Source organism: Gorilla gorilla, chromosome 4 (assembly GCF_029281585.2).
Source record: "Gorilla gorilla gorilla isolate KB3781 chromosome 4, NHGRI_mGorGor1-v2.1_pri, whole genome shotgun sequence".
Lineage (NCBI taxonomy): Eukaryota > Metazoa > Chordata > Mammalia > Primates > Hominidae > Gorilla > Gorilla gorilla.
In genome coordinates this window covers 83,993,187-84,005,342 of record NC_073228.2, presented here as the reverse complement: position 1 = coordinate 84,005,342, position 12,156 = coordinate 83,993,187, and the positions used below count along the sequence as shown (strand labels likewise).

Below are 12,156 nucleotides of genomic sequence, written 5' to 3'. Positions count from 1 at the left end.
TATAAAATCTCAGAAATTTAAATAAACTACGAAAAGCTTTGCTAAGTACAATTTAATATTAGGAGTTCTGGTAGAACTAAGCATGAAATTTCCAATTTAAATGAATGTATTTGCCTTTTAAAATTAACACCAGTAGAATGGTATACTTTGAAAACGATCTGGTAGTTTCCCAAATAGTTAAATAAAATAGAGTTACCACATGACCCAGCAATTCCACTCCTAGGTATCTAACTAACAGAAAGGAAAATATACGTACAAACAAAAACTTGTACACGAATGTTCACAGCAGAATTATTCATAATTGTCAAAAAGTAAAAATGATCCAAACACCCATCAGCTGATAAAAATAGATAAATAAACTGTGGTATACAAAAAAAAAAAAAAAAACCTAACAGCAAATTTTCACATAAAGAAATCTTTGTAGGGCAAGATGCCATGGCTCACGCCTGTAGTCCCAAGACTTTGAGAGGCTGAGGTAAGTGCATCACTTGAGGTCAGGAGTTCGAGACCAGCCCAGCCAACAAGGTGAAAGCCCGTCTCTACAAAAAATACAAATGTTAGCCGGGCGTGGTGGTGTGCGCATGTAGTCCCAGCTACCCAGGAAACTGAGGCAGGAGAATCGCTTGAACCCAGGCAGAGGTTGCAGTGAGTCAAGATCACGCCACTGCACAACACAACAGTCTGGGTGAGAGAGCGAGACTCATTTGTCTTTAAAAAAAAAAAAACAAAACTCTGTAGGCTTGCAGACTTTGTAAAGTTCCCCATTTTACTGACTTTTGTCATCTCGTAACACCATCTTTAAACATCTTTAAAACAAATTAAAATTACAAAACATTTAAATAACTATACTTTATCATTCAAATTTTAAAGAATTTTAAAGCAGTCTGATTTCTTGCTAAAACAGAATATTCCATACTCAATGTTTTTCTTAATTTTCCTGTGCCCTGGTTGCCGGATGTAGTGGCTCACACGTTTCCCATCACTTTAGGGGGCCAAGGCAGGAGGATCACTTGATGCTGGGAGTTTGAGACCAGTCCAGGCAATATAGCAACTCTGTCTCTACAAAAATAAAAAATTTGTCAGGCACAATGCCATTCGCCTGTAATCTGAGCTACTCAGAAGACTGAGGCAGGAGGATCACTTGAACCCAGGAGTTTGGAGACTTTGTCTCTTTTAAAAAAAAAAAAAAAAAAAGATGGGTTTATGGCTAACTACCAATCCTCTTACCATGGCATCCATTCTTTGTTTGGCTGGATTCGGTCATCAAGAAATTCTTAGGCCAGGTGCGGTGGTTCACACCTGTAATCCCAGCACTTTGGGAAGTCAAGGTGGGTGGATCACCTGAGGTCAGGAGTTCGAGACCAGCCTGGCCAACATGGAGAAACCCCATCTCTACTAAAAATACAAAAAAATTAGCCAGGTATGGGGGCACATGCCCATAATCCCAGCTACTTGGGAGGCTGAGGTAGGAGAATCACTTGAACCCAGGAAGCGGAGGTTGCAGTGAGCCGAGATCGCATCATTGCACTCCAGCCTGAACAACAAGAGCAAAACTCCATCTCAAAAAAAGAAAAAAGAAAAAAAAGAAATTCTTTCAGGTTTTTTGTTTTGTTTTGTTTTGCTTTGTTTTGTTTGAAACAGAGTGTCACTCTGTCTCCCAGGCTAGAGTACAGTGGTGCGATCTCGCCTCACTGCCACCTCCACCTCCTGGGTTCAAGAGATTCTCCTGCCTCAGACTCCAGAGTAGCTGGGATTACAGGCGTGCGCCACCACTCCCAGTTAATTTTTATATTTTTAGTAGAGACAGGGTTTCGCCATGTTGGCCAGGCTGGTCTCGAACTCCTGACCTCAGGTGATATGCATGCCTCAGCCTCCCAAAGTGCTGGGACTGCAGGTGTGAGCCACCACGCCCGGCCTCTTTCAGTTTTAGATGCTATAATTGCTCAGTGCTTTCATGTCTAAGAAAATCTGCCTGTTGTTTTTATTATTAAACTGTCTGGTATAATATTCTTGAATATCAATTTCTTTTACTCAGAACTTTGTAGCTACTGCTTCACTATTTTCTGTCACTCAATTCTGCTATGTAGAAGTTTGTAGCCTGACTCTTCCACCTTGTGGAACATTTATTTTGTTTCCTGAATTCCTAGTTCTTTTACTTATCCTTGAAATTTAATTCCTTAACCATGATCTGTCTTGGTATGGATCATTCTTTCTGTATAAATTTTCCTGGAACAAGATATGTTTTATCAATCTGTAGAATCTATCAATTCTTACTTAACTTTATGGGGAATTTCTGTATTATGAATATTATTACTGTTCCTTTACCAGGTTTTCCACCTCAAAAACATGTTCTTATAGTATACTGGATGATCTTTATTTGTCCTCCCTACAAGTTCTTTCTAATTGTCTTAATCTTTGTCCTTTTCTTCTGCACTCACTCTAATTATATCAAGACTTTGTTCTAAGACAAGGTTTACCTTAAGCCACATCTACTTTATTCCTTTTCTTTCTAATTTTATATCTTGAGGGCACTCAAATGTCTGAACTACATTTAGCCCATCTGGCTGTCTTATCATTTTGTTTTTGAATACGTCATTATTTAAGTTCTTTTATAGAAGAAATATAGAAATATAGAACTTATTTATATTATTAAGTTCTTTTATAGTGCATAGCACTTACGAGGCATGCTCTTTGTTTATGTTTCTTACACGCGGCGATTTTATTTTTGGCATACTATGTTGCTTTAATTTTCTTTTCCAGGAATATATTCGCCTCGTTTGTGCCATTCCCCACCCTCCTGCTCAGGTACATTGTGGCAGCCTTTCTCTTTGGCGTGGGATAGTCTGGGTGGGTTCTCCTTGATTGTTCCCACTCTTTCTGGCATGTGTTCATCTTCTCTGCAAATGGAAGAATAGGTATGGCTTTCTAAATACTGTTCTATGGCCCGAGGGAACATGTAAGTGGGGCAAAGGAAGAAAAATCTTGGTTAGGGCTGTAACTGCCTCTGCTAAGGACTCTGGCCCCCTCTACCAGCCAGACATGTAGACCACTCCAGAGGGTTCTGGCTCATCACTTTACAGAATGGCACATCCCAACTGTCCTTTCTGCAGCTGTTGAGAAACCAGGATGGCATAATGGGAATTCTCAAGCAAACCATTCACCACCACCAATTGAAATTTTCTCCAATCAAAGAATATTCATGAGAAATCCTAGGATTTCACTAACTTACTTTCTTCGACACTGCTTTTTTTTAATTTTCTTTTTAAAAAACTCATGTTCCGCCAAGCACAGTGGCTCACGCCTGTAATCCCAGCATTTTGGGAGGCTGAGGCGGGCGGATCACCTGAGGTCAGGAGTTCGAGACTAGCCTGGCCAACATGGTGAAACCCCACCTCTACCAAAAATATAAAATTAGCCAGTCATGGAGGCAGGCATCTGTAATCCCAGCTACTCTAGAGGCTGAGGCATGAGAATCCCTTCAACCCGGGAGGCAGAGGTGAGCCAAGATTGCGCCACTGCACTCCAGTTTGGGCAAAAAGAGCAAAACTCTGTCTCAAAAAAATAAAATAGGCCGGGTGTGGTGGCTCATGCCTGTAATCCCAGCACTTTGGGAGGCCGAGGCGGGCAAATCCCAAGGTCAGGAGATTGAGACCATCCTGACTAACACAGTGAAACCCCATTTCTGCTAAAAATACAAAGAATCAGCCGGGCATGGTAGCATGAGCCTGTAGTCCCAGCTACTCGGGAGGCTAAGGCAGGAGAATTGCTTGAACCCAGGAGGCAGAGGTTGCAGTGAGCCGAGATCACGCCACTGCACTCCAGCCTGGGCAACAGAGCAAGGCTCCGTCTCAAAAAAAAAAAAAAAGAATAGAATAAAATAAAATAAAATAAAAACTCATGTTCCTTGACTCATAAAACAATAATGCTACTTTAACAATAGAAAATAGGAGGCCAAGACATTCAAGATACTTGTAATTCTTTCCGTGAATCCCACTTTTCTAAGTTTTTGACAATAGCTGTATGTCTTTTCTTATTTATAAAAGGGTAAATTTTTAGCCTGTTTGAAAAATATATATTTTTGTATATTTTTTAGATATTAGGGGACAAGTAAGCTGAATTCTCTCTCCAAACTTAACCAAGAAATGTATTATATAATAATTTTAGGCTGGGAGTGGTGGCTCACGCCTATAATCCTAGCACTTTGGGAGGCCGATGCAGGTGGATCACCTGAGGTCAGGAGTTTGAGACCAGGTTGGCCAACACGGTGAGACCCCGCTTCTACCAAAAATACAAAAAAAAGTTATTTTTTTTTTGTAGTGCCTGTAGTTCCAGCTAATCAGAGGCTGAGGCAGAAGAATCGTTTGAACATGAGAGGCAGAGGTTGCAGTGAGTCAAGATCATGCCACTGCACCCCAGCCTGTGCATCAGAGTGAGACTCCACCTCAAACAAAATAATATTATATTTCAAATCTTTGATCAACTTAAAACCTAAACAGTGAGCACATTTTTGAAATGGGAAATCAGGTACCTTATAAAATTGCTGAAATCAGAAAGGAAATTTATAAAGGTAATTATATTTCAAAATATCTTAGAATTCATGTAAATAAAATAAAAATGAAAACGAAGAAATTACAACAGATGCCTCAGAAATAAAAAGGATCATAAGGAACTATATGAACCATTATATGTCAATAAATTGGATAACCTAGAGGAAATGGATAAATTCCTAGAAAAACACAACCTACCAAGATTGAGTTAAGCAGAAGTAGGAAGCCTGAACAAACGAACAACAAATGAAGAGGCTAAAGAAGTAATCAAAAACTTCTCAACAAAGAAAACTCCAGGATCTGAAGGCTTCAGGGCAGAATTCTACTGAATAGTCAAAGAAAAATATATACCAACTCCTCCTAAACTCTTCCAAAAAATAGAGCTAGAGGGACTATTTCCCAACACATTATATGAGGGAAACTTAACTCAAAGGCATTTAAGTTGATATCTAAGTCAAGAGCATCACAAGAAAACAAAACTAGAGGCCAATCTCTCTAATGAACACTGATGCAAAAATCCTCAATAAAGGCCGGGCGTGGTGGCTCACGCCTGTAATCCCAGCACTTTGGGAGGCCCAGGCGTGCGGATCACGAGGTCAGGAGATCGAGACCATCCTGGCTAACACAGTGAAACCCTGTCTCTACTAAAAGTACAAAAATTAGCCGGGCATGGTGGTAGGCACCTGTAGTGCCAGCTACTCGGGAGGCTGAGGTAGGAGAATGGCGTGAAGCCGGGAGGCAGAGCTTGCAGTGAGCAAAGATCGTGCCACTGCACTCCAGCCTGAGCAACAGAGCGAGACTCTGTCTCCAAAAAAAAAAAAAAAAAAAAAAAACCTCAATAAAATATTAACAAACTGAATTCAACAACACATCACGAAGATTACAAACCACCAGCAAGTGGGACTTATCCCTGGCATGCAAGGCTGGTTTAACATACACAAATCAATCAATGGGATATATCATATTAAGAGAAGTGAAAACAATGGGAAAAGGACCTAAACAGACATTTCTCCAAAGAAAACATAAAAATGGCCAAGAGATATATGAAATGGTGCTCAATATCACTAATCACAATGGAAATGCAAATTAAAACTACAATGAGATCTCACCTCACACCTGTAAGGATGGCTATTCTCCAAAAGATAACAAATGTTGGCGAGGGTATGGAGAAAAGGGAACCCTAGTATTTTGTTGGTGGGAATGTAGACTGTTATAGCCATTATGGAAAACAGTATGGAAGGTCCCAAAGAAATTAAAAATACAACTACTATAGACCCAGCAATCCCTCTTCTGGTTGTATACTCAAAAGGAATGAAATCACCACCTCATAAAGATATCTGGGCTGGGCTCAGTGGTTCATGCTTGTAATCCTAGCACTTTGGGAGGCTGAGGCAGAAGGATCGCTTGAGGCCAGGAGTTCGAGACCAGCCTGGATATAGTGAGACCCTATCTCTACAAAAAATACAAAAATTAGCCAGGCACAGTGGCATGCACCTGTGGTGCCAGCTACCCAGGAGGCTGCAGTGGGAGGATCATTTGAGCCTGGGAGGTCCAGGCTGCAGTAAGCCATGATCATGCCACTGTACTCCAGCCTGAGTGGCAGAGCAAGACCCTATCTCAAAAAAAAAAAAAGAATAAAACAACAACCAGATACCTACACTCCCATGTTCATGGCAGCATCATTCACAATAGTTCATATATAGAAACAACCTAGATGCCCACTGACAGATGAATGGATTAAGAAAATGTGCAGGCCAGGCACAGTGGCTCACTCCTGTAATCCCAGCACTTTGGGAGGCTGAGGTGGGCGGATCACTTGAGGTCTGGAGTTCAAGACCAGCCTGGCCAACATGGCGAAACCCTGTCTCTACTAAAAATACAAAAAGTAGCTGGGCATGGTGGCACACGCCTGTAGTCCCAGCTACTCCAGAGGCTGAGGCAGGAGAACTGCTTGAACCCAGGAGGTGGAGGTTGCAGTGAACGAAGGTTGCGCCATTGCACTCCAGCTTGGGTGAGAGTGAGACTCTGTCTAAAAAAAAAAAAAAAAGAAAGAAAATGTGATATGTGTGTGTGTGTGTGTGTGTATAAATATTATTCAACTTAAAAAAGAAAAAAATCCTTTCATACCATAACATGGATGGACCATGCTGAAACCACACTGAAATAAGCCAGGCACAAAAAGAAAAATATTGCATGATCTCCCCTATATATGGAATATTAAAAAAAAAAAAAGCACTCAAATACACAGGGATAGAGAATGAAACAGTGGTTCACTGGTTGGGGATACAGAAATAAGGAGATGGAGGTCAAAGGATACAAAATAGCAGATGTGTGGGATGAACAAGTCTAGAGATCTAATGTATAACATGAGGACTAAAGTTAATACAATTGTATTATATTAGGGATTTTTGCTAAATGGGTAGATTTTAGCTACTCGTCACCAAAACAAAGTATGTGAGATGACAGATATGTTCACTGGCTAAACTATGTGTATCCCATAACACCATGTAAACCTCAAATATACATAATAAAATTTATTTTAATACGTAAATGTAAAAATCATTCTTAACTTGAGGGCTCTACAAAAACAGGACAGACAGGATATGGCCAGCACCAACTAGCCTTAGTTTGGCAACCTCTGTCCTAGATAATAAAAAAAGTGAAAAACAGCAAACAAATAAAACTAAACCTCTAGTGCTGCAAAAGAACAATTTGAAATGATCATGTCAATACTGAAAAAAGAGAATGGCAAAAGTATGGGTAACAAACTTTTTTTTTCCAAACCAAGTGGTTTCTAATTCTTTACTTTTGTATCAAAGGAGAAACTGTTTTTTAGCTCAAAGATCAAAAAAATAATAATTTTAGATATCAGATCATTGTGATTGTTGGTCTAGAAATTGGAAGGCACTCAGAGAATTAAGCAAAATTGCAGCTACAAAATTTATTCCATGTCTACCTGCTTAGATGAACAATATTCATAGTCTATAAAAAATAAAAATTGGAATAGTATTCACATAGAAGCCTGCCTGTTTCCAGGAATTAGTACTCAAAAATTACAATAATTGGGGGAAGGGAAACCAGTCCTCTCTTATTAAAAGATATGTTTTCAGTAAGATTTTACTTTTTGCTTTTAAGAATAATGTAATAAAATGTATACATATATTTATGCTTTTTTGTTCAATGATCTACTACTACTAATTGTCATAACTTAATCCAGAGTAAAACTTTTAAACACTCAGGGCCTAAAATCACAGAAAACTTAAATAAATTTATTTTATTTTACTTATTTATTTTTTTTGTTTGAGATGGAGTCTCGCTCTGTTGCCCAGGATGGAGTCCAGTGGCGCGATCTTGGCTCACTGCAAGCTCCGCCTCCCAGGTTCATGCCATTCTCCTGCCTCAGCCTCCAGAGTAGCTGGGACTATAGGTGCCCGCCACCATGCCCGGCTAATTTTTTGTATTTTTAGTAGATGAGGTTTCACCGTGTTAGCCAGGATGGTCTCAATCCCCTGACCTCGTGATCCGTCCACCTTGGCCTCCCAAAGTGCTGGGATTACAGGTTTGAGCCACAGTGCCCGGCCCAAAATTTCTGTATGTATTTGTAGCAGAAATAAGTGATCAGTAAAATGCTATTAAGAATAAACATATTAGCAAAAAATTTTTACTGGAGAAGAAAAGAAATAAAAATTCAAGGAGAAAAAAAAAGACAATATAAAGTTTCCTATTGGTAAAAAGAAGAGAAGTAAAAACAAAAACAAAACACGTCATCTTAACTGATGCAGAAAAAGCATTCAAAAAGTCCAAAATCTTTTCTTGACTTAAAAAACTCAACAGTTTAGGAAAAGAAGGAAAGTTCCTTAACATAATAAAGGCCATTTGTGAAAATTCCACAACTAACATCATAATCAATAGGGAAAAACTGAAAGATTTTCCACTAAGATACCATGAAAGGTAAGGATCGGATCCTTTTCCCATCTAGTACTATGTTGATTAGAAGCAGTGGCAAACGCTTCTAATCAACATAGTACTAGAAGTACTAGCAAGAGCAATCAAACAAACAAACAAAAAAAGAAAAGAAATAAAAGGCATCCAGTCAGAAAGGAAAAAGTAAAAATATCTCTATTTGCAGATGACACAATCCTATGTATAAAGGTTCCCCAAGATTCTACACATTAAAAAAAAAAAACTGTTAGAATAAATGAATCCAGTAAAGTTGCAGGATACAAAATCAACAGCAGTTTTATATACAAATAACACCCTAACTGAAAAAGAAATCAAGGAAACAATTTATGACAGAGTTCTAAAAGACATTTAAATAAATTTAACCAAGGAGGTGAAAGATCTGTATATTGAAAACTATAAAACACTGATTAAAGAAACTGAAGACACAAATAAATTAAGAGATATCCTGTGCTCATGGATCAGAAGAATGTTGCAAAAATGTCCACACAACCCAAAGAAATATACAGTACAGATTCAACACAATTCTTATTAAAATCCCAATGGCGTTTTTCACAGAAATAGAAAAAACAACCCTAAAATTCACATGGAAGTATAAAAGACCCCCAACAGCAAAATCAATTCTGAAAAAGAAAAAGAGACATCACACTTCCTGATTTAAAATTGTATTACCAAGTTACAGTAATCAAAACAATATGGTATTGGCATAAAAACAGACACACTGATCAGTAGAAAAGAATAGAAAGCCCAGAAATAAATCTAAACATATGGCCGCCTAACTTTTGACAAGGGAACCACAGCAACACAGTGGGGAAAGGGTAGTCTCTTCAATAATGCTGGGAAAACTAGATATCCAGATGCAAAAGAATGAAATTAGACCCTTGTTTTACAGCATATACAAAAATCAACTCAAAATGGATAGAATACTTAAATATAAGATCAGAAACTATAAAAGTCCTGCAAGAGAACGTAGGGAGAAAAGCTCCGGGACACCGACCTTGGCAATGATTTTTTGCATATCAAGAGGTCAGGCCACAAAAGCACAAATATATAAATGGGACTACATCAAACTAAAAAGCTTCTGAAAACAACAAAATGAGTCAGCAGCCTGTAGACACAGAAAACATATTTGTAAACTATGTATCTGCTAAGGAATTAATATCCAGAATTTATAAAGAACTCATAAAACTCAATAGCAGAAAAACAAATAACCTGATTTTAAAATGGGCAGAAGATCTCAATAGACATTTCTCAAAAGAAAACATAAAAATCACCAACAGGTATATGAAAAGATGTTCAGTATCATTAGTCATCAGGGAACTGTATATTAAAAGCACTATGAGATACTCTCACACCCATTAGGATGGCTATTACCAAAAAAAGTCAAAAGATAACAAATATTAATGAGGGCGTGAAGAAAAGAGAACTCTTGTACACTGCTGGTGGTAACGTAAATTAGTACAACCATTATGGAAAACAGTATGAAAGTTCCTAAAGCAATTAAAAATAGAACTACCACATGACCCCGCAATCCTTCTTCTGGATATATACCCAAGGGAAATGAAATCACCATCTTGTAAAGGTAAATGCACTCCCATGTTATTGCAGCTAATTATTCACAATAGCCAAGATATAAAAACAATCTAAGTGTCTGTCAATGAATGAATCATAAAGAAACTGTGGTATATATACACTATGGAATATTATTCAACCCTAAAAAAAAATGAGATCTTGCCATCCACAACACGGATAAGCCTGGAGGACATCATGCTATGTGAAATAAACCTGACACAGAAAGTAAAATATTGCATGATTTCACTTATATGAGGAATCTTAAACAAAAAAAAAAAAAGGAACTATACAAAGAGAACAAAACAGTGGTAACAGTGGTTACCAGGGGCAGGGGGTGGAAAGAAAACGGGGAGATGAAAGTCAGAGGATGTAAAGTAGCAGATACATAGAATGAAAAAGTCTAGATTTCTTATGTACAACATGAGGACTACAGATAATAATATTGTGCTGTATCTGGGATTCATGATAAATGAGTAGATTTTAGTTGGTCCAGCCACCAAAGCAAAAATAAATAACTTTGTGAGATGATGGATATGCTAATTTGCTTCACCATAGTGACCTTTTTATTATCTATACGTATCCCATAACATCATGTTGTATGCCTTAAATACACACAATTTAAAAAAAAAAATTCTGGCGAGGTGCAGTGGCTCATGCCTATGATCCCAACACTTTGAGAGGCCAAAGCGGGCAGATCACTTGAGGCCCGGAATTCAAGACCAGCCTGGTCAACACGGCAAAACCCCATCTCTACTAAAAACACAAAAGTTAGCTGGGTGTGGTGTGTATGCCTGTAATCCCAGCTATTCAGGAGGCTGAGGCATGAGAATCACTTGAACCCTGGAGACGGAGGTTGCAGTGAGCTGAGATCATGCCACTGCACTCCAGCCTGGGTGACAAGAGTGAGACTCTTTCTCAAAAAAAAAAAAAAGAATTAACTATTTTGGGAGGTAGGGGTGGGTGGATCACTTGAGCTCAGGAGTTCAAGACTAGCCTGGGCAACATGGCGAAATCCTATCTCTACAAAAAATACAAAAAATTAGCCAGGACTGGGAGACTAAGGTGGGAGAATCACTTGAGCCCAGGAGGTTGAGGCTGCAATGAGCCATGATCATGCCACTGCACTCCAGCCTGGGCAACAGAGCTAGAAAGATCCTGTCTCCAAAAAACAACAAAAAACAAACAAAACTTTCAGAATGAGAATGAAGTAAAAGAAAGCAGAGATGGTAAGGACACTCAGGAAAAAGAGAACCCACCGTGCATGTACAGGACCTACATTATCTGACAGAATATTTACTATCAGTTGAGGACAATGCCACTATTATCTCCATTTTTATAGGAGGGAAAACTAAAGCTTGAAGAGTTGAGATCAGTGACTGGCAACCCTAGCTGCAAATCAGAATTACCGGAAAAACTTCGGCAATAAAATAAAGCCTGGGCCCAACTCCAGAGACTGATTTAAGTGTTTTGTGATGAGGCTTGGGCATCCCAGGGGGTTCTAATGTGCAGCCCAAGTCTATAGAACATAACCAAGGACACACAGGTGACCAGGTGGTTTACTGCCTTTCTACTAAATAATATTAATGCCAAACTATGGAAACAAGTTTTAAGAGCTTGTTAACTATTGCAACTAACCAACAAAAAAGAACTCAAAATGCAAACTATAAATGACCAGTCATGGCTTGGTTAATAAAAAGTAAAAAAATAAAATAATGACAAACTTGTATACTTCACAATTATAATCCTAGATAGAAACATAAAAGAAACCTCATTACCTGTCAGAACCTGGGTGAAATTCTGAAAGCAAGGAAGGTCGCCTTCGAAGCTGTTGCTGCTGCTGTTGCTGCAAAAGCTGTGATGCCTGACTCACTTCAAGATGAGAGGAACGATAATCAGGGACTGCGAACTCCTAGTATTAAAATAATCATAAATCAATTATTAACCAAAAACTGAACAACATCATGAAATCAAAGCAAGTATAAAGGTAGTTATGGGTCACTAAGTATGGAAAGAAAGAGCAATGACTATTTCAATCCTTCATTGATCTAATTCTTCCCCTTGAAATAATCAACATTTT

The 12,156-nt window shown here is 38.5% G+C and overlaps 1 protein-coding gene across 18 annotated transcripts in view; it reads right to left on the bottom strand.

Moving 5' to 3' along the window:
• The window catches only part of NCOR1 (nuclear receptor corepressor 1), a 184,114-nt gene that overhangs the window by 142,590 nt on the left and 29,368 nt on the right, over window positions 1–12,156 (bottom strand). For all 18 annotated transcript variants that reach the window (XM_055386110.2, XM_055386104.2, XM_055386116.2 and 15 more), the window contains exon 3: window positions 11,855–11,988. In XM_055386110.2, the coding sequence (XP_055242085.2) occupies window positions 11,855–11,988 (134 nt within the window). The remainder of the gene's footprint in view (window positions 1–11,854; window positions 11,989–12,156) is intronic.